At 30.9% G+C, this 20159-nt stretch overlaps 2 protein-coding genes across 3 annotated transcripts; one reads left to right on the forward strand and one right to left on the reverse strand.

The window, feature by feature from the left end:
* Positions 1-426: 426 nt before the first annotated feature.
* On the reverse strand, positions 427-7916 carry LOC108473900 (hydroxymethylglutaryl-CoA lyase, mitochondrial-like). 2 transcript variants are annotated; one of them, XM_017775711.2, is made up of 9 exons: positions 7711-7916; positions 6718-6835; positions 6509-6638; positions 6196-6375; positions 5740-5820; positions 5496-5659; positions 2758-2894; positions 2104-2219; positions 427-1364 (listed from the first exon to the last, which is right to left on the reverse strand). In XM_017775711.2, the coding sequence occupies exons 2-9, from the start codon at positions 6798-6800 to the stop codon at positions 1119-1121; spliced, it is 1137 nt and encodes a 378-aa protein (XP_017631200.1). In that variant the 5' UTR covers positions 6801-6835; positions 7711-7916; the 3' UTR covers positions 427-1118. The 2 variants fall into 2 exon arrangements, with proteins under 2 accessions (XP_017631200.1, XP_017631199.1); XM_017775710.2 differs by lacking the exon at positions 7711-7916 and adding an exon at positions 7530-7704.
* Positions 7917-12141: 4225 nt separating this feature from the next.
* LOC108470650 (probable auxin efflux carrier component 1b) lies at positions 12142-15659 on the forward strand. The gene is made up of 6 exons (XM_017772034.2): positions 12142-13564; positions 13974-14241; positions 14332-14417; positions 14489-14646; positions 14745-14821; positions 15358-15659. Exons 1-6 carry the CDS (start codon positions 12463-12465, stop codon positions 15422-15424), a joined length of 1758 nt encoding a protein of 585 aa, XP_017627523.1. The 5' UTR covers positions 12142-12462; the 3' UTR covers positions 15425-15659.
* Positions 15660-20159: the final 4500 nt, after the last annotated feature.

Consider the following 20159-nt stretch of genomic DNA (forward strand, 5'->3'; position numbering starts at 1 on the left):
ATAAAAGCTCTCTTTTCCTTTTTCTTCTACAGTTCAAACTTTTCTTTTCTTGTAGTAGCTTTGATATTATGAATTTACAAATCAAAATTCACACTTTTTTTCTCTGATCTAAAATACTGACCGTCAGATCAACTTAGATTTAAGATATATTCTTCTACTCGTCGATTTACTGTATTAGTCACCAAATCATCATTTGAAACTCGCAGACGTTTTTCATAATTTAGTAACCAACAATGTAATCTACCCAAAAAATCAAATTACTTTTCTAAAAATAAAAATAAAGCATTCTACGAATGAGATTTTCTTTTGGTAATTCAACCATTCATTCTTAAACATTTAAAAGCATAAATACATTCAATAAATATAATTATTTATTTATGCAATACATAAATATAAAACAATATTTACATCAACAAAACAACAGTATTATTAATGATTTATGAAATTTGAATCAAATAAAAACTTACACATACAATTATGTAAAACCAAAGTTCAGATATTATATTACACATTAAATCGAATGTTTAGTTTCATTTTCTAATTTGCAGTCTACCTATAAATCACTATCAACAATATTTTCAAAGGACAAGTAAATATGATAACGTAAAAAATTGCATACAACATGGTCAACGTTTGTAAATAATGGCAATTTTGTATTATCATATGAAAAACGTTTAACATAATTGAACAGTATAAAAAGGAAATACTGTAGCTACGTGTTGACTTTTATTCAACATATTTATCACCCCTTATTTTTTTTTTAATTGTAAAATATAACTAATCAATTAATATTTTTAAAAATACTTATTTTTCTATCATATTAAATATTCATGACAGCTTCAAACAAACAAAAAGAGGTCTACTCAAGATTCTTTTGCCTATTACATTTATATGGTCATCAATCCCTGTAGTTTAACAATATTCAAGATTTAGTCCTTATATTTAAATTCGATTTAAAACAACATAGTTCAATTATTAACATTATTAGTTAATGTTAATTTTAATATTTTAAGTACAAGGATTAAATTTCGAATTTTATTGAAGTATAAGGATTAGATGCATATTTTTGGCCTTTTAAAGCATGACAAGTATTTTATGGTTTTCTAGCTTATTGTACCTTAAAGCTTGGAGTTAGCCTTCTTACTGCTCAACGCAACCGCTGTCTTCGAACTAGGTGGCCGCCTCAAATGCTTGCATATAAAATCTCCGGCCAACAAGAGTTTTTCGAGATCGACATTTGTCTCTATTCCAAGTCCATTGAGCATGTAAACCACGTCCTCGGTGGCAACATTTCCGGAAGCACCCTTAGCATATGGACAACCTCCGAGACCCGAAACTGATGAATCCACGGTACTGATCCCCATCTGTTAAGAGAAAACATTACTAGAATATCTGCAGATTTTACAAATTGGGTTACAAGATGGATAGCTTTATACTGTTTTATCAAGCAAAGATGTTGGACTGGTATAACTAGGAAAAACATTGGACTTTTGAAAAATTTTAGCCGTAGATCATAGAATATTGGCTGAAATATGTCCGAATAGAGAAGAAGTATAAATCGAGATCTACGTATTGTGATAATGTTTGAGGTAAAGGTTTTCGAATATATATAGTCAACAATGTCATGAAACAAATCAAGTAAAATCTTCTTTAGACAGATAATTTTTTCCCAGTGTTTGACGCATTAGTGAAAACCACTTGCTAACCAAAGTGGTGCAGAAGCTCAACGTGCAAATAAGGTAAACCCGTCAGTTCTGACCCGAACCTAATCCCAATCCAACCCGATTTAACAATAAAAACTCAACTGTCTGAACCTGAATTGACCCAAACCTAAAATAGCCCAAGCTCAAAACCAAAATGACTTGAACCTGAATGACAAAGCAATAAATGATCTGAGCCCATAATGGCCAGACTCGAGAAACCCAAACCTCAAATCTGAAACGATTTGAACATGAGATGACTAGAATTCGAAAACCAACTTGAAAAAAAAAAAAAAAAATCCAAATTGACCTGAACGAAAACCAATTCGACCCATCCAATTGACAAGTCTAAAAGAAGGAAATGCAGCTTACTGTGAACAGAAGGAAAACGAGGACTGCTTACTTGGAGTGATGTTAAGATATTAGACAGAGCTTGCCCATAAGTGTCATGAAAGTGGACAGCAAGATTATCGATTGGGACAACATTCATAACATTTTCGAGCATTGGAATGATAGTACCTGCACCGAGATGAAACAAAGAAGAGAAGCTGAAATCGAAGTCAAAACTGAACAACTACGAAATAATAGCACATAGACCAAAATTAAGTTGAAAGTTTATAATTTCTAATACCGCTTAACAAAATACAAGCTTAGTAGAAATCAAGCTAAAGAAGGATCACCATATGCATATAAAAAATAGTGCCCACTGTTCAACTGATGAAAAATGGGAATCCTCCATACAGATCAAAGGGTTTTAAGGAGGATAAGATAAGATCAAGTTAAAGATCCATTTGGCACGGAAGAAAAGCTCCAAAAGGTTTTCCAAGTGAGAACAGCAGTCTAGTAGTCTTGCACACCACGTCCAATGAAGAGAGAAACCAAAACATCTCTACATTCATTACTATCCACACTTGTCTTATTATCAGAACGGATACATTCATCTAGATATGTGTCTCCTTCAACTAATCTCCATCAATAAATGGTGTATGTAAGGGCTGCCTAATGGTGTACGTAATAATGGTGAAGACTTACTAACAGAAGGTAACTTGAAAATTACCAGGTGTACCAACACCAATTGTGTCACCAAGGGAAATTTCTGAGCAACCCATATCAAAGAGCTGTTTAGCCACATATGCTACTTTTGATGGAGGCACTATTCCTTCCACTGGGCAGCCAACGACACATGATACATATCTGAGAGGACCAGATAGTGTTAAGAGGGTCAGTCAACACAGGGAGGGGGGAAGGAATTAAAGCTTTTTGCTAATAAAAAATGTTTCAAATCAGTGACAATTCTTTGCAAGAAATTCTAATTAAAATAAGAAAAATTATCTTGTACACAGCCTGTGAAGTTTTTTGGATTCCACAAGCAAGTTTAGGGTGTGACATGTTTCATCTAGGGAATAGTAAAAAAAAAATACATAAACAAATGCGCACTTGCCACATTTGTAACCATGTGTTTCAAATAATTACCCTTAAAATAAATTCTTTAAAAAGCAATCACCAGAAATATGACACAGTAAGCAACAGTAAATCTTGAACCAACAACGACTCTAGAACTACTTAAGAGCAAATTTTAAAACAACAAACAAGAAAACAACATTCATAAGATTATTGCCTGAAGAACAAATGAAAAGGAGGATCCAAGGCTCATTTTCATTAAATAAATCTGATTTAGGATTTGCCCTTTTCATTCTAGGGATTCACTAAACAAAGTCATCACTTACACTTAATCCAACACAACAATATCCACACCATCAAATAATTTTTGTCAAACATTACTTGACATATAAATACTCGTACATATGACTGAAGTTCTGCAACTTGACATCTATACAATATTAAGTTCAACTTATAGACTTTGTAAATGTTTCTTAGCAGTTAGACTGAACTGAGTGTCCTCAAAGTTGGATTTTTCAGTTACAAGTAACTTAAAGTCCTCACTCATTTCAGAACAGATTCATTTCAGCATGAACTAGAATAGCGTGTTAACTGGATATGTTCATCCTATCAATACTCAGTTACGTCAATCCAAAACCAACAAAACAACAAATATGCACAAAATTCATCCCTCCACATTTTACTTATCCTCGTGCTTGTTTGATATATAAGCCATCAAATGTAATAGAAAACTTTAAATAGTGTCATCATTAGGGAGGATACTAACAATGACTGGAACTTGCATGGTAACAGTGCTATGGTAGATATTATTAAGAACTTATTCAGGATATAATGCTTTAAGATGATTAAAAAAATTCTAAAGGCAAATTCAAAAGGGAGAAATGATTCTGGGGCACAATATAAGCAAAAATGTACACTTTACACTTTTTATGTCTGCTTAACAGACTGCTCCTCTTGCTAAAATGTATATTTGAAGGAAACATTTGTTTGCAATTTTATTACAATTCATCAGTTCGGAATTTTGAGTGAGCAAAACTAATGCCAAGCTAAAAATTAGTAAGGCCAGAAATCAAGGTCTCTTTCACCAACATTCAAGTTATTTTGCAACTTGCATGTGATACTTCAAAGTACTCAACATCACAATTGAAAGAACTAATCAAAAGTCATCACAGTACTGTCCCAATTAAAATGTCTACATTTACCCAACAAATTCAAACATTTTCTTCCTTTAGGGTAAAAAAGGTGTCATTCAGACTGCTGCCAATTCTGCAGAATCTTAATTCTTGGCAAAGTCCAAAGAAATACCATACAGAAAAATATTCAAAAAGTCAGGGCTACGTGAAAAGAAGCCTAATCAACTAGCCAATACCACATGAAAGAAGCAAGAAGTCTTTCCTCCTATGAAAGAAAAAACTGAAGACAATAGTTCAAATTTGGATGATGTGTCAAGACCCATGCTACCACATAAAGTTAAAACTTCATGTATCATAAGATAATAGGGTCATCTTCCCTGCATGTGAGAGGAGCATTAGAGTGGAGATAAAAGAACTCAAATCTGTTAAATTGGGGGTAAACCACACACAAACATAACAAGAACCTCTCTGCCTTTCGCTTATTGCTTTTAAGTTGGAAGTCATCTTACAATTTAACAAATGAGGGAATTCATTTTATCTCAACTCTTAAACCTCCTATGTTTTACCTCCCTCACCACCTTTCTGGCCACATTAGAGTGGAGATAAAAAAAAAAAGAAGGAACTAACCTCATTTCTTATCTTTAGGGAAGAAGAAAAATCTTTCGACATAATGTTTCAGCTTTCGGGTTGTTTTTGTTCATGCAGGCAAAGATTGTATTTATGCCTTCATATTCAATATAGAACTGTTTATCGCATGTGATGCCCTTTGGAGCTCAATAAGTAATCAAACTTCAATAAGGAACACCATTCAAATCTCCATTCTTTATAACAATGATTAGGCATTTCAACCCCCAAAAAATAAACACAAAAAAGAGCCCATGGATATGAAAACAATAAAGGTACCAAGAGTGTAAGAAATAAGATTGAATTGGTATACTAAAAAATAACTTTTAGATTACAAAACATACAAAGTACAAAATCTCTTCATAAGGACTTCAAAGAAACAGGCATTTCATTCAAATCTCTTCGTCTTTCAAGTTGATTTCCAAAAATTTTTTCTTTATCCTATAAATAAATATAAGTATAATGCATATAGAAACTAGGGAATTTCTAGAGCATTTCAGACATGAAAACCAAATTGTTATAGTTCAGCAGTGAAAATGAAGCTAGTTTGTACCTTACTTCCCCAATACCCAACCCCCCCAAAAGAGAGAAAGAAAAAAGTAAGTTTAGTCAATCCTTCATTATTCAGAAAACATACCCTCGAACTGGTAGTGAGATCTCTCTAGCAGCAGAAACAACATCTCTAAAACGAGCAAGACTATCTTCGATGCTGCAATTTATGTTTGACTTGGAAAAAGACTCAGAAGCTGAGGCAAAGATGGCCACTTCCTTGGCTCCAGCTGAAACAGCAGCTTCGAAACCCTGAGGAAAACATTTTATCTTATCAACAAATTCGCAAAATTTCTCAACAGAAATGTTTTTCTCCATTAGAGATAGCTTACTTTAAGGTTGGGAATTAGCACTGGAAATCGGGCTCCTTGAATATTCTGGATTGCATCCATTACATCCTTTGCATCTGCCAGCTGTAATTCAATTATGAATTAGCTTAGGATAGCAGTTTTTTTCTTTTTCCTTTTTGCAGCAGACATCATTGAAAGATGAGCATAACAATAATTTATCCTAAAGTCCACTGAATAAAATACATACATTTCAAAAATGACAAAAAAAAATGATGAGTATCATATCATAGAGGTTTAAGGATAAAAAATAAAAGCAAACCACTTATGATTAACAAAGCATGAGCTATTGACTACCACAAACATTAGAGATTGGAAAAACAAAAGGTGCAAAATACAGAATCATGAATCAAGAGGATACACAGAACTCTACAACCAAATTAAACCATTACTTGCACAAATGTTGATTGCCTGGCATGAATCACACAAAGGCACACTAACCTGTGGAACCCATTTTGGTGAGACAAAACTTGTGGCCTCGACAACAGTCAACCCTGAAGAAACTAACATTTTTATTAACTGGACCTTTGTGGAGGTAGGTACAATTTCCTTTTCATTTTGCAATCCATCCCTTGGCCCAACCTCCACTATCTTCACATGTGCTGGAAGGTTTCTTAAGACCTGGGGTGTAGTTTACAGACCATGTAGAATAAGTAGCAAGAATAGACAAAATTGAGAGAGAAAAAAACCAAATGAAAACAAATAAAAAAATCATACCAAAATACACACAAAAAAGGTAGAAGTTTCAATTGACCTTATTTGTGGGACTATGATTGCAATTGGAGCTGTAATGATATGTTGAAAAACGGACAGCATCACCATCGTCATTACCAAGTAACCTAACTTTAGGGTTCAAAGATTCAATCCAAAGCAATGACTCCTTACTGCAATAAAAAAAGAACAATAATACTACTTTTTTAGAGACTATAAGAATGGAAACCGAAAACTAACGTAAGCACCTACTTAAAAGCTTTGAGAAAAGCAGAAGGGGTGGCTCTGCTTCCCATCAGCCGTGATATCTTATCAAGTCGCCTTGCCGCTATCATTTCAATTATTATTTTCCAAGCAAATATCCACCCACCTGAATTAGTTGCAGAGAGACAATGAAAGCAATTATTAGACTAGTTGAATTTTAGTGTATAGTAGTAATATAAAGCGACTATATTTTTTTTCTCTTTTGTATCTCAAAAAGATTGTTTTAATTAAAATCTATTAGAAAATAGAAAAGTAACAAACTAATTGAATGACAAGTAAATATTTGAATCGCAACCCAAACATCCTCCAAAACCCATAGCCTAAAAAAGAAAACAAAGCAGTTCAAAACATGTAAAGCTAACATAAAGCACAGTTTGCTGAGTTAAATCCCATAGATGCGCAAAAGGCTGGAAACTAAAAGACTATTTTGAACCATCTAATACCAACCTGATACATTTTTACAGAGAATCAAACGAGTCACAACTCAATTGTCACCAAACAAAAGTTTACAATTAAATCAAAACTCAGTGTTTTATAGGTTTCCAATCCCCAATTGATACACAAAAGATTATTATCTATTACTACCAAAATTTTTAACCACTAAACTAATTCAAACAAAGCTAAATTTTAAAACAGCTAACGAAACTAAATAGTTATTAAAATTTGTAAGCTACTAGATGCTAAGTTTCTTATATCAAACGTATAATTAAACCTAATCAACCCTTCAGGATTCTTATTGAGATTGTATATAAGAAAATAAATTCCAAAATCCACTGAAATTAATAGCAGCACAAACTTACCTCAATAACTAAATATAATAATAATCTGATCCATTCGCATAACTTAATCAACAAAAAAACACTGACTTTTTTTCTAGTTTGAATAATTAAAAAAATCGCAGTTCAAAACTAGCAGCTGAACACCATAAAGAATTTTTAAAAAAACCAGTTACAATTGAGAAAAAAAAATGATTATACGAACAATTTCTGTACAAGCACTTCGAGAATCTTCAACAATGGATGCTTCAACAAACACTTTGGATTTTTAAAAAGAATTGAACAAAAAAATAGCTGTTCGTGACAGAAAGAGAGAAAGCTGACAGGGACGAAATAGAAGTCTAAATTCTTATCTAATTGCCCTCATTCCCGGTCGGGTCGGGTCGAACCCGACCGAATGTTGAACATCTAAGCCCAAATTGGCCCAAAATGGCTCTATTCTTATTTATCTATATCCATTAGGTTTTTATTCAATTTGGTACTTATATTTGACAATAGTTATATAATTTGGTACCCAAAAGTAATAGTGTTAACATTTTAGTATTTAATTCGGATTTTACTGTTCACTTGATGAAAATTAATAATTGGTCAATAATATTAGCAATTAACTTTCATTGAACCAACCCTAAAACCCGAGCTAAATCACATCCATCGAATTGTATTTGAAAAATTAAACAAATCCAAAATTATCGCTAAATTTATTCTGTTAAAAACTGTGAAAATTTTAAATCTAATAATATTAACAATTAACTTTTATCAAATCAACCTTAGAACCCAAATTAAACACTAAAAAATTAACAGCATTACCTTTGGGTATAAAAATATATATTTTTTGTCAAATGTATGCTGCCAAATTGGACCAAAAATAACACATGAACCACATTAGAAAAAATGTCAAACTCGTGTACCAAATGATATATTAAGCTTATCTATAATTCTGAAAAAAATAATCAATCTTGTATAACGTACTTAGGGCCAGTTCTTTTGAAAAGTGCTTTTGAAAAGTGCTTTTGAGAAGTGCTTTGGAAAAATTTAAGTGTTTGATATTGCTGTCAAAAAGTGCTTTTGAAAAGTAAAATGTCTATTTTAGACATGATATTATAAAGTAACAAATATGTATTTAAATAATGTTCAAATTAGTTAATATTATGATATTTTAGTAAAAATATAAAAAATAATTTATTATAACTTATTGTTAATATTTTAATATATAATATTAATTTTAAATATTTCTAAGTAATTAATATTAATTATTTATTAAATTTAATTAGAATATATAAATTATATTTAAAATTTAAATATAATAATTAAATATTTGTAATTAGATATTGACACAATTATATTATTTTAAAAATATTTTTATTTTTAATTAATGCTTTTAACACATTTGTAAAACTCATATTAAATAACCAAGAAAGATAACACAAAATAATAGCATCAAACACATTTTAAGTCAAAAAGTAAGGTTAAAAAGGTAAAATAACAGCCAAAAGTGCTTTTTGGTTGAAAAAGCTAAAATTTACTACTTTTTTATCTCTAAAAAAGCTCATCCCAAAAGTTAAAAAAGTTGCTCCAATGATATGTGTTCTTCATTGCTTTTAAGAGAAATGTACTTTTTTTAAAAAAAGTTCATCCCAAAAGCAATGGAGAACACACCCTTAATGATATTATAATGGTGTTTTATCTTTTTATGCTTTTATATAGGTAAAACTATTATTTAACGAGGATCGAGGTAAAAAAAATTAGGTGTAACATAATTTAGTATTTGTTTATGTTGAACCAATATTTTTGGGTCGGGCTTATACCTATTTCGGGTTGTGGATAAAACAAAACAACATTAAAAGAGTATCATATTTGGTTTAGGTTTGATTCGGCTCGATTTCAAATTTAATCATAGACCAATGTGAAAAATAAACACAATCAATTTATAGAAGTTGAGCCTTAATTGCTTATGTCCTCTATATTAAGTATTAACCCTACTCGCTAAAGATTTTATCATTTCACTTGCTTTGAATTGCCATTTAAGATTAGAGGTATTCATGGGTCGAGTTCGAATTGGGCCTAGACGCTATATTAACATATTTTATATTTGTCTAAACTCGATTCGACTCAAAATATACACTTAAAATTTTGCTTAAGCCTACCCATATTTGTAAATGGCTAACCAATTTCATTTTAGGCTCACTCATATTAGTTTTTAAAAATATATTAAAAATATCTATTAATATTTGATAACTGTACCGACAAAATAATTTAAATTCATCATAGTGTCGTTTTTTAGTTACGTTGCTATCAATTTAATTTTTTTATTTTAAAATGTCATGTCAACCAATTTAATCAAAAATTAATAGTATTAAAAAGTAGGTCTGAATTTGAATTTAAAAATAGAAGTATTAAATTCTAGAAAATAAAAATGTAGAGACTAAATTTTAATTTTACTGAGTGTACATGAACCTGTAACATATTTTAACCTCTTAAATAAAATCTTTCAAATATTTCGATGATCATTTTATAAATTTTCAAACTAAAAGTGATTAAAATATAAATTTACTAATAGTTTAATAGTTGTAAGTATAATTTATCCAAATAATAATTTACCCTAGAGGACAAATTGGTAATAATGAGGAAAATGAGCGTGACATAAGCAATAATTACTACTATTAGCTAACAAATCTTTAGGGTTTACAGCCGGAAGCGGTGTTTCTGACAGCGGCGCCGCCTCGGTTCTCAGAATTTCGATTAGACTGCAATTTTCAAGCAAATAAATTTCACAAAAAAGTGAGTGGCTCCTTGAGATTTCGTCAAGGTTTCAACTTTCCCTTTTAACACGAAAACCATATTTGAAGCCAAAACAAAGGACACTGCCTTTATTTATTTCTTCATTAATAAGTGAATGAATTAAACCACACCACTCCACCACCATCACTACTTTCTTTTTCGAGCGCCGAATAAAATTTATTAAGGGAGAATAATTGATGGAGGTTTAAAAAAATTAATATAATTTTGACCTTCAACTTTATAATTTCATTCATTTTGGCACCTAAATTAATCTCAAAATTTAATGTGAGTTTGAATGAGCGATGCATTTACCTATGATTAGTGTAAAAATAGGGGTGGCGATAAAATTAGATACTATAGCGTGAGACAAAAAATAAACTGAATGTATTGCGCCTCACCCAATCACTCATTCAAATTCACCAATCTCCAATACTCAAAACCAAAAAAAATACCATAAATAACCCAATCCTCACCTAACTTAACACACCATTAAAAAAGGGTGAACTACAGAAATGGTCACTAAAGTATTGAGCATGTTCTATTTTGGTAACTTTTAATTTATTCTATTTTAGTAGCCGAATGTAGATCTATTAAAATGCTAATCGAATAATTGGTTGAGTCTTAACTCGGTTGATATTAGTATTGTTGCTAGTACATGAGGGCATAAGTTCGAGTATGTTAAAGTGCATTTATACTCTATTTAAGGGTTGGCATGAATGAGTACATAATTGTTAGAACAAAAACAACAAACGATTTTAAATGTAATTTTCTTTGATCTAATGGCTTTTCCAGTTTATCCTTGACTACCGTTTTAGTTTGTCCCCACTAACATACTTCTCTAAAAAGTTAATTACAGGAAAAGTCCCTAAATTTTGGAACAAATTTTATTATAGTCCTTAAATTTAAAAGCGGTTTAAATTAGTTCCCAATTACAGGAATCATATCAAATAGTTGGTGCCATGTGTGTCGTAAACTGTCATGCACATGCCACTTTTTCTTTTTCTTTTTTACACATAAAATATTTTTAAATCCATTTTTATTTGATATAAAGGTAAACAAAAATAAATAATAATTTCAACAATTACTAAAATTAATTTTTAAATAAGCCAATTTTATGGGAATCAAATTAATTTTTTATATACGTAAAATAATTTTATCATTACTAATTCAATTATAAATTATAAAAGAGTCTAAATAAAAATATTATTTCTAATTTCGCCACTACGTATATTAGAATTTCCAATTAAATTTTATGTAAATAAATTTCATACTAATTTAAAATATTTTAAATAAAAACTAAATTAAATTTAAAAATATTAAAATACTCAAACTTGTTCCACCTCACTCTATAATAATTAATTCAAATTTTTACACCATTATTTTTGGACAAATTATATTAGTATTCTCATAATTATTAGTATTTTTTAGTCATACAACTATGAAAAGTTATAAATAATTATCCAATTGTTCAATTTGGTCTTTTTGGTCATTAAGTTAGGTGACCACAAAGGAAAAAATTGAATAATTGGGTGACTAATTATAACTTTTGTAATTGAATGACAAAAAGAAAATTATTAATAATTGAGTAATAATTTTGTAACATTTTACAATTGAGTAACAAAAAAATTAAAAATAAATTTAGTTGAGTGGTGTATTAATCCATAATTAGTATAAAATAATAATAACAATAAAATTAAATATTATAATAATACTATAAAACGAGATAAAAAAATAAATTAAACACAACGAAACGCACCAATATCGTTCATCCAAACCCAAGTTAATAATGAAGTGATTAACAATATAATTTATTATTTTTTAATATAAGAAAAAGTCTTTTCCTTTTTTCTCTACCTAAATGCTTCTTTAAAAAACACCTCCATGCTTTCATTACCTTTGTCTGCCATCAACTCCCTTAAATATTAACTCCTTTCCCCTTCCCTCCTTTTTCTCTCCCATCCCATCCCCATTATCGCCTGAAAACCATTTTCCAACTCACCGGCAAACCATTCTTATCCGTTTCCCCTTCTTCTTCCCTTATAACCCATCAACCCCAGCACCACAATGGGCTGAAAGGAACCTTTCTTTTTTCCTTTCTTTAACCACTTCAACCCCTCAAAATAACCAAAACAACCTGTTTTTCACCTTGGCTTTCCATTTTTTTTTCAAAAATCCCACAATGATCAGTGCAACAGACCTTTACCATGTCCTCACCGCCGTTGTACCTCTCTACGTAGCCATGATTTTAGCTTACGGTTCAGTCAAATGGTGGAAAATCTTCACCCCCGATCAATGTTCCGGCATCAACCGTTTCGTCGCTTTATTTGCCGTCCCTTTACTTTCATTCCATTTCATATCAACTAACAATCCATACACCATGAACTTAAGGTTCATAGCCGCTGATACCCTTCAAAAACTCATCGTCCTAGTACTTTTAGCCATATGGTCAAGAACTAGCTCAAGGGGTTCCTTAGAATGGTCCATAACCTTATTTTCACTCTCAACACTCCCCAATACTTTAGTAATGGGCATCCCTTTGTTAAAAGGCATGTATGGGGATTATTCAGGGAGTTTAATGGTTCAAATAGTGGTTTTACAATGTATAATTTGGTACACTTTGATGTTATTCTTGTTTGAATATCGCGGTGCTAAGCTATTAATAGCTGAACAGTTCCCAGATACTGCTGGTTCTATAATTTCATTTAAAGTTGATTCTGATGTTTTGTCATTAGATGGTAAAGAACCTTTACAAACCGATGCTGAAGTCGGTGATGATGGGAAACTTCATGTTACTGTGAGGAAATCAACTAGCTCAAGATCGGAAATCTTTTCTCGCCGGTCACATGGTTTGAATTCCGGTATGGGGTTAACACCAAGACCTTCTAATTTAACCAATGCTGAAATTTATTCACTTCAATCATCTAGGAATCCAACACCAAGAGGTTCTAGTTTTAACCATACTGATTTTTATTCAATGGTGAATGGGGGGAAGAACAATGTTAGTCCAAGGCAATCAAATTATGGGACAGGATTTGATGAAGAGAATGGCGTTGGGGTGTTTGGTAATAATGGTATAAGATCAAATGGTGGTTCATATCCTGCTCCGACAAGTGCTGGGATCTTTTCTCCGGTGACTGCTCCCAAGAAGGCAAACGGTGGCGGTGATGGTGGTGGAAAGGATTTGCATATGTTTGTTTGGAGTTCAAGTGCTTCCCCTGTTTCTGAAGGTGGTATACATGTTTTCAAAGGTGGAGATTATGGCAATGATCATCATCATAAAGGTATAAAAACATTGATTTTTGGTGTTCTATTACAAGTTTTGATTGTGTTTTTTTTTTTTTTTTTGTCTTTTTGGATTGTTCTTTTTGTTAGGGTAATTGTGTTTTTTGTGTTGTTGACTTGGGGTTTAGCAGATCTTGGGGACCGAACTAGAATTTTTGAAAAGTTTTAGGAGTTTTTTTTTTCAAAAAATTTGGGGTGTTAATTAAAATTTTGCAAAATCAATGAGAATTTCGAAAATATTTAGAAGAGCTCAAGTAAATTTTTCAAAAAATTAAAAAGATAATGGAAGTTGTAAAAAATTTGGAGGGACCAAATTAAAATTTTCACCAAATTCGAAGAGAAAACGGAAATTGTGTCTAGGGTTTAGGGTTTAGATTTGGCTTTAATCTCATGTTTTTGTGGTTTTAGATTATGATGAATATGGTAGAGACGAATTCACTTTCGGTAATAAGGCAGCAACGAACGGCGGTGTCGATCGAGAAGGACCGGTTCTTTCCAAGCTTGGTTCAAGTTCCACGACTGAACTTAACCCGAAGATTGAAACAAAGCCGACCGCTATGCCTCCAGCTAGTGTTATGACTAGACTTATATTGATCATGGTGTGGCGAAAACTAATCCGGAATCCCAACACTTACTCGAGTTTGATCGGTCTCACTTGGTCTCTCGTTTCGTTCAAGTGCGTAAAACTATTACATCGGCTGTTCTTTTCACTAAATTTGTCTTAAACTCTGCATTCAAATTCATTTGTTTTGTTGCATATGTGTAGGTGGAATATCCAAATGCCTGCCATAGTAGCCGGTTCGATATCGATTCTTTCCAATGCAGGTCTCGGAATGGCCATGTTTAGCCTTGGTAAAGTCATGATGTTGTCGGATTTTGTTTATTTTGGGTTCTGGTTTATCTCAAGTTCCATTGTTTTGTAGGCTTATTCATGGCACTTCAACCAAGGATAATTGCATGCGGGAACACGATCGCGACCTTTGCTATGGCGGTTCGGTTCCTAACTGGTCCTGCGGTTATGGCAGCTGCCTCGATCGCTGTTGGGTTAAGAGGTGTTCTTCTCCGCATTGCTATCGTGCAGGTAAATCCTACTTCCAGTGATTCTCTACCGTTAAATAAGTATATTCCGATTCTGATTCCGAGGTTAAGAATTTGTTTTTCGGGTTTTAATTTTCTCAGGCAGCTCTTCCGCAAGGGATCGTACCTTTCGTCTTTGCGAAGGAATACAATGTTCATCCTGATATATTGAGCACAGGGTAAGATCATTTTGCTCTTTTCTCAATTCTTATAAATATAGTGTTCGGATTGCATTTTGATCCGTTTACTTGAAAAATATGCAAATTGGTCCTTGTTTAAAAAATGGTCCCCCAAATTTGTATTGACAAAAAATGACAGATTTGCATTTTTACCAATAAGTCATGACACCCTTTTTCTCCTGTTTGTCAATAGAAATGTTTAAACTTTCATTATGTGAAGAAAAGGAAAAAAAATACCATAGAACACCCTGTTGATTCTTTGCTTAGAAAATAAGCAAACTAGTCCCTGAACATTACAAATATGAACAAAATGGTCTTTTATCTTCTCTCATTTCTCTCATTACACCTTTTCTTTTTCATTCTCTTATTGCATTTCGGTTTCTCTACTTGGAAAAATATCCAACTAGTCCCCATAACATCACAAACATGAGCAAAACGTCCTCCCAAATCCATATCTTAACATAAAAAAAATGGATTTGCTCATTTTTCGAGTAGGTTTTTATTTTTTACCGATGATACATAATTTTTCATTGCAGGGTTATCTTTGGAATGCTGATTGCCCTTCCCATAACACTGGTTTACTACATTCTATTGGGACTTTGAAGCTGACAAGAGTAAAGAAAAGGAGACTGACCAAATTAACCCTCCCATCATTTTGCAAACGGCAACGTTTTGGTGTTTCTCTTCTTAAAAAAATCACTGTTATAATTTTGTCCAACTGATATGGTGATTTATAGTGAAATTATCTGATCTTTTTTATTTATTTATCTTTTTGACAATATTTAAAAGAAAAACGTGCTTGGAATAGACTTTGTTTTTAATGTTAATTTTTTTTTCAGTCCTTTGCCTTTTTGCTTTTTTGGTCCTTTTTATGAAAAGTGAAGCCCTCTTGCAATATTTATATTTTAAACCTTTTTTTCAAGGTAATATATGTGCTTTATTTTAATGGAATTGGGATCCCTATGTTGGAATAAAATCCAACCCCACATATATTTAATACACAAGACAAAGGGCTAGCTTTATTGCTGGTGTATGGTGATATTACCTAATAAGTCCTTTTTATCATTAAAATATTCATACAGGTACAATTCGTAATAAAGCTAGCATTGTTTGTTTAAATTATATAAAAATTGTTCCTTTTATCATTTACCAAAAAAGAAATTTTAAAATATGATTTTTTGTAAATTGTAAAACACTTCAATTCCATAATTGGGCAGTTTATATTTCAATTTAATCACATGAAAATTTGAAAAATATAATTTTAAAATACCAACATTATTAAAAAGTGTAAAAAAAATTTGAAAAATTAAAATGATAATGTCCACTTTTAGAAGGAGATATCATCGTTTAAGGGCCAAATCGAGATAATCCTCTAAATTCAAAAACCAGAGTGAGAATAGTTAATAAAATGAGGGACTAAATGTGAAATTATAGGAAAAATAAGTAGGGTGCAGACCAAAAAGCAAGGTGTAATAAAAAGGCGGGGGTGTAAAAGGGCGAACCAGCTGTAACTGGAGACTGGGATTTTTGTCTGCGAAAAAGAAAACATTTGCAGGGTTCCAAGTTGAAAAAAAGGTAAGGCATTGAGTCTATGCCCCATAGCTGTCTTTTAGGTTAGGTTTAGGTCTGGTTAGGTCGGCTCTTTGGAAACCCTCTAAAAACTTAGACCTCTTTATTTATGGATTTTTTTATTTTTTTAAGAATATGATCAAATCAGTCTGTCAAATTGGTTTGTTCCGGTATTAGTTCAAAGAAACATATCGTATAGAGGAGTAGAATCAAGCTAAAAAACGGTTAAATTAATTAAATCGATTTTTTTAATGTTTTTATTTAATTATTGTTAAATTTATAATTGGACCAAAAATCATAAATTAGTACAACCAATTGAACAATTGGGCTTTTTATTGTTTCGATATTTTATGAATTCATATTCGATTGAGTCGATTGTACCATCAATTTTTTAATTCAATAGATTGATATAGTTTGATTTTAACTAAGGTTTTTAGAATTGGACAAGTAGAGAGTACAATCGTTTTAATTGATATGTTCAGTCGGTTTTATTTTTTTCAAACTAACTTAACTGATTTTAACATGAGAAAGTAGACCCAACTAATTTAGTTGAGAAAACTAACTAAATTGAATCGAACGAATCTTGGGTTATTGGATTGAATTTATATGTTATATATTACTATTTTCAAATAACAATGTTTTAATTATAATATTTAATGAATTTGAAGTAAATGCTTGTATTATTTTTGAATTTTTTTACTTAAATTCAACGAATTTAGATTGTTTTAATTAGTTTTTATTTTATTTTTAGATAACAACTTTAAAAACTTGTCAAATAACGAAAAATAATATTTTTAAAAAGCATATGTTGTGTCTGGTTTATTAAGGGGACACTTTAATTGGTGGAGATAGATTTAGGAGAAGTGTTAGTATTAAGCATGTGAATAATAATGGAGATATCTGGGTGACTTGCGACTCGAGCCACCAACCAAGGCAATGTTTGCAAACATGTTGTCTCGATTGGTGATTTGAGTTGCCCCGCACCCAAGTACCAACGAAGGCGCCTTCCTCCGTGAATCGTACACAACTCTTCGTAGAGGCTAGGGATAAAACTCGACATGGAGACAATACCTTCGATTGTTGGGGAATTGGGTCGGTTGTCTTACTGATGACACTTTAAAGACTTCTCCCAATGTTGTTGACCCCCTCAACACTAAATATCTCTATTTTTCATTTGATAATTAAAAAATTTACTTATTTGAATTAATATTTTATTAATCTCGGTTTAAATGTTGAGCTAGTTGTTTAAGTTTAATTGGGGAAAAATTTTAGGTTTTAAAAAAGAGTTTTTAAAAAAATGACTCGATTGTGTTGGGTTTGAACTCTAAGATCCAATGCTTAAAATTGTCTCGATCCAACTTGTTTTTTAATTGTATATATTTTGAAAATTTAAAATTTAAAAGAAAATATATAAAAATAATATTTGATGTACTATCGATGCATAAATCTCATGCACCGTTAATGAACTACATTAAACCACTTAATCAATAAGTAAAATAGAATAAATATTTGAGGACTTATAAATAAATACCGATAAGTGTATTTAAGTTTATAATATTATTTTTAAATAAAATTTAAAAACTGGGGAAGAAAATAATGGGAGTAGAAGGGCCTCCAGCTTTGTCTTGGCCCAGCAATATCAACAGGAACTACAATAAAAGAGACAAAATGGACAAGGGCTAAGTTAAATTATTAGTCCAACTTGGCCCACACATATTTGTGGCAGATTATTTGAAATTTCAATTTTGACCCAAGCCAAAGTTTTGACATTTTTGACAAAAGTTAGGTTTTGGATCTTCAAAACTTTGATTCGAGTCTCATCTTTTGTAATCACAATGTGTCGATTTTGTTCAATTTTTCGTCTGTTGTGTTTTATATTTAGATGGGTTCTACATGTAATTTGCACCTATATTGTACTTGTAATTTATTGTCTTTAGTAAAAGTATCATGAATGCTAATGTATTAAAAGTTGGATTGAATTTTACCCCTCTACTATAAAATAGGCAAATCAATCTTTGTCCATTAGTTCAAAGAGAAAAATGGTCATTTTTGTTAAAAAATTCAACAATTTCTATTATTAAAAACTGATAAAGTTGTCAAAATAACCAGACAGTGGTATGAGTAGTTCCATGCGTACATTATGTTGATAAATTTTTTAACAAAAAGGACTAATTTACCCATTTTTTTAGTAAATGGGGCAAAATGCAATTCGAATCCTCATACAAGGGCCTATTGTTTTTATATTAGTGAAACTTAAAAAAAAAAAAACCAAATTTAAAAATCTGATTTAATTATAAAATATAAATACTATAAATTCGTTCTATTCAAACTCGGATATGAAAGAATCCAAGAATGACTCACACAAGTAATCTAAAATGACTTGAACTTATATATATATATATATATATTTAAAAACTAATTTATTGAAAATAAAACCTAATATATATTATTAATTTATTTCAATTTATAATTTTCATATTAATTTTTATTCGTTGAAGAAAATCTAAACATATAAATAATGAAAAATGCTAATTTTTGTTGTTGTATTTTTATTGTATTATTTGTTTTTGGTACACTTTATTATATTTTTTGTTGAAAAAAAATTAAAATATCAATTTGATATTAACGGAAGTATTAATCAACATGCCAAGTCAGCAAATTCTGATGAAAAATACGATCGGAGTAAATGATTGGATTGGGATTTTTGAATTAGAAAAGCAGGAGGACTTAATTTTAAATTTTTTTAGTACATGGGCTAAATTTCAATTTTTTATAAGTATAGGGACTACAACAAATTTTGACCGATTTGTAATTTAGGATAGTGTTAATGGGCCCAACGATATGATTTGGTAAGGATCCAATAACCTTGCTTTCTTAGCTTTAACGTCTTTTTGGATATTCTAACGTAGCCCCTAAATTTTAAAATATTTTAGTTTAGTCCTTAGCATATCAATATCATATCAATCAGGTCCTTTGGTGAACCTATCTATCAGCTTTGACGTTAAATATCAGCTTAAATTTAATGTGTAGCATATTTAAAGCACGTAAACCAAAATGTAAATACATGTGTGGATACTTTGAATTAGAGCAGTTCATAATTTGGGCCTAATCCAGCCGCAACTCTATTCCAAAAAAATTCAAGTCCAAACTTGTTTTTGAATTGACTCGATCCAAAAAAATAGCTAAAAATATATATAAAAAAAATCATATAATCTTATAGGCAAATATCCACTAAACAATTTTTTTCTTATTTCCCAAAATAAGAATTTATTTATTTATTTTTCTTTGTATTTGATTAAACCAAGACTAATATTTATTATTATTTTTAATGTAGACATCATATTCTATACATTATTGTAATGTTTTAATAATTAGCGATTAATGTTGATTGAGTCTTACTTCGATTGGTATGTGTATTGTTACTAATGCAGGAGTATGGATTCGAGTGTGCTGAAACATATTATCCTCTTATTTATGAGTTGGAGAAGGGCTATGCAGTGGTGAATCTAGGGGCCTTGGCCCCCCCTAAAATGTAAAATTACTATTTAGGCCCTTAAGATTTTTTAAATATTTTAAATTGGTAAATATAAAATTGTACTTTGACCCCTTATAATTATAAAAATTCAACTTAATACTTTAAAAATTATAAAGATATAGGGTATAAAAAATTAAAATTTCATCCGCCCCTAAAAAATCGTTCTGACTTCGCCCCTTGGGCTATGAATAGTTTTAGGTACCAAATTGTTAAAAAAGAAATAATAATGGGTGA

The sequence above is a fragment of the Gossypium arboreum genome, chromosome 11, assembly GCF_025698485.1.
Source record: "Gossypium arboreum isolate Shixiya-1 chromosome 11, ASM2569848v2, whole genome shotgun sequence".
Classification (NCBI taxonomy): domain Eukaryota; kingdom Viridiplantae; phylum Streptophyta; class Magnoliopsida; order Malvales; family Malvaceae; genus Gossypium; species Gossypium arboreum.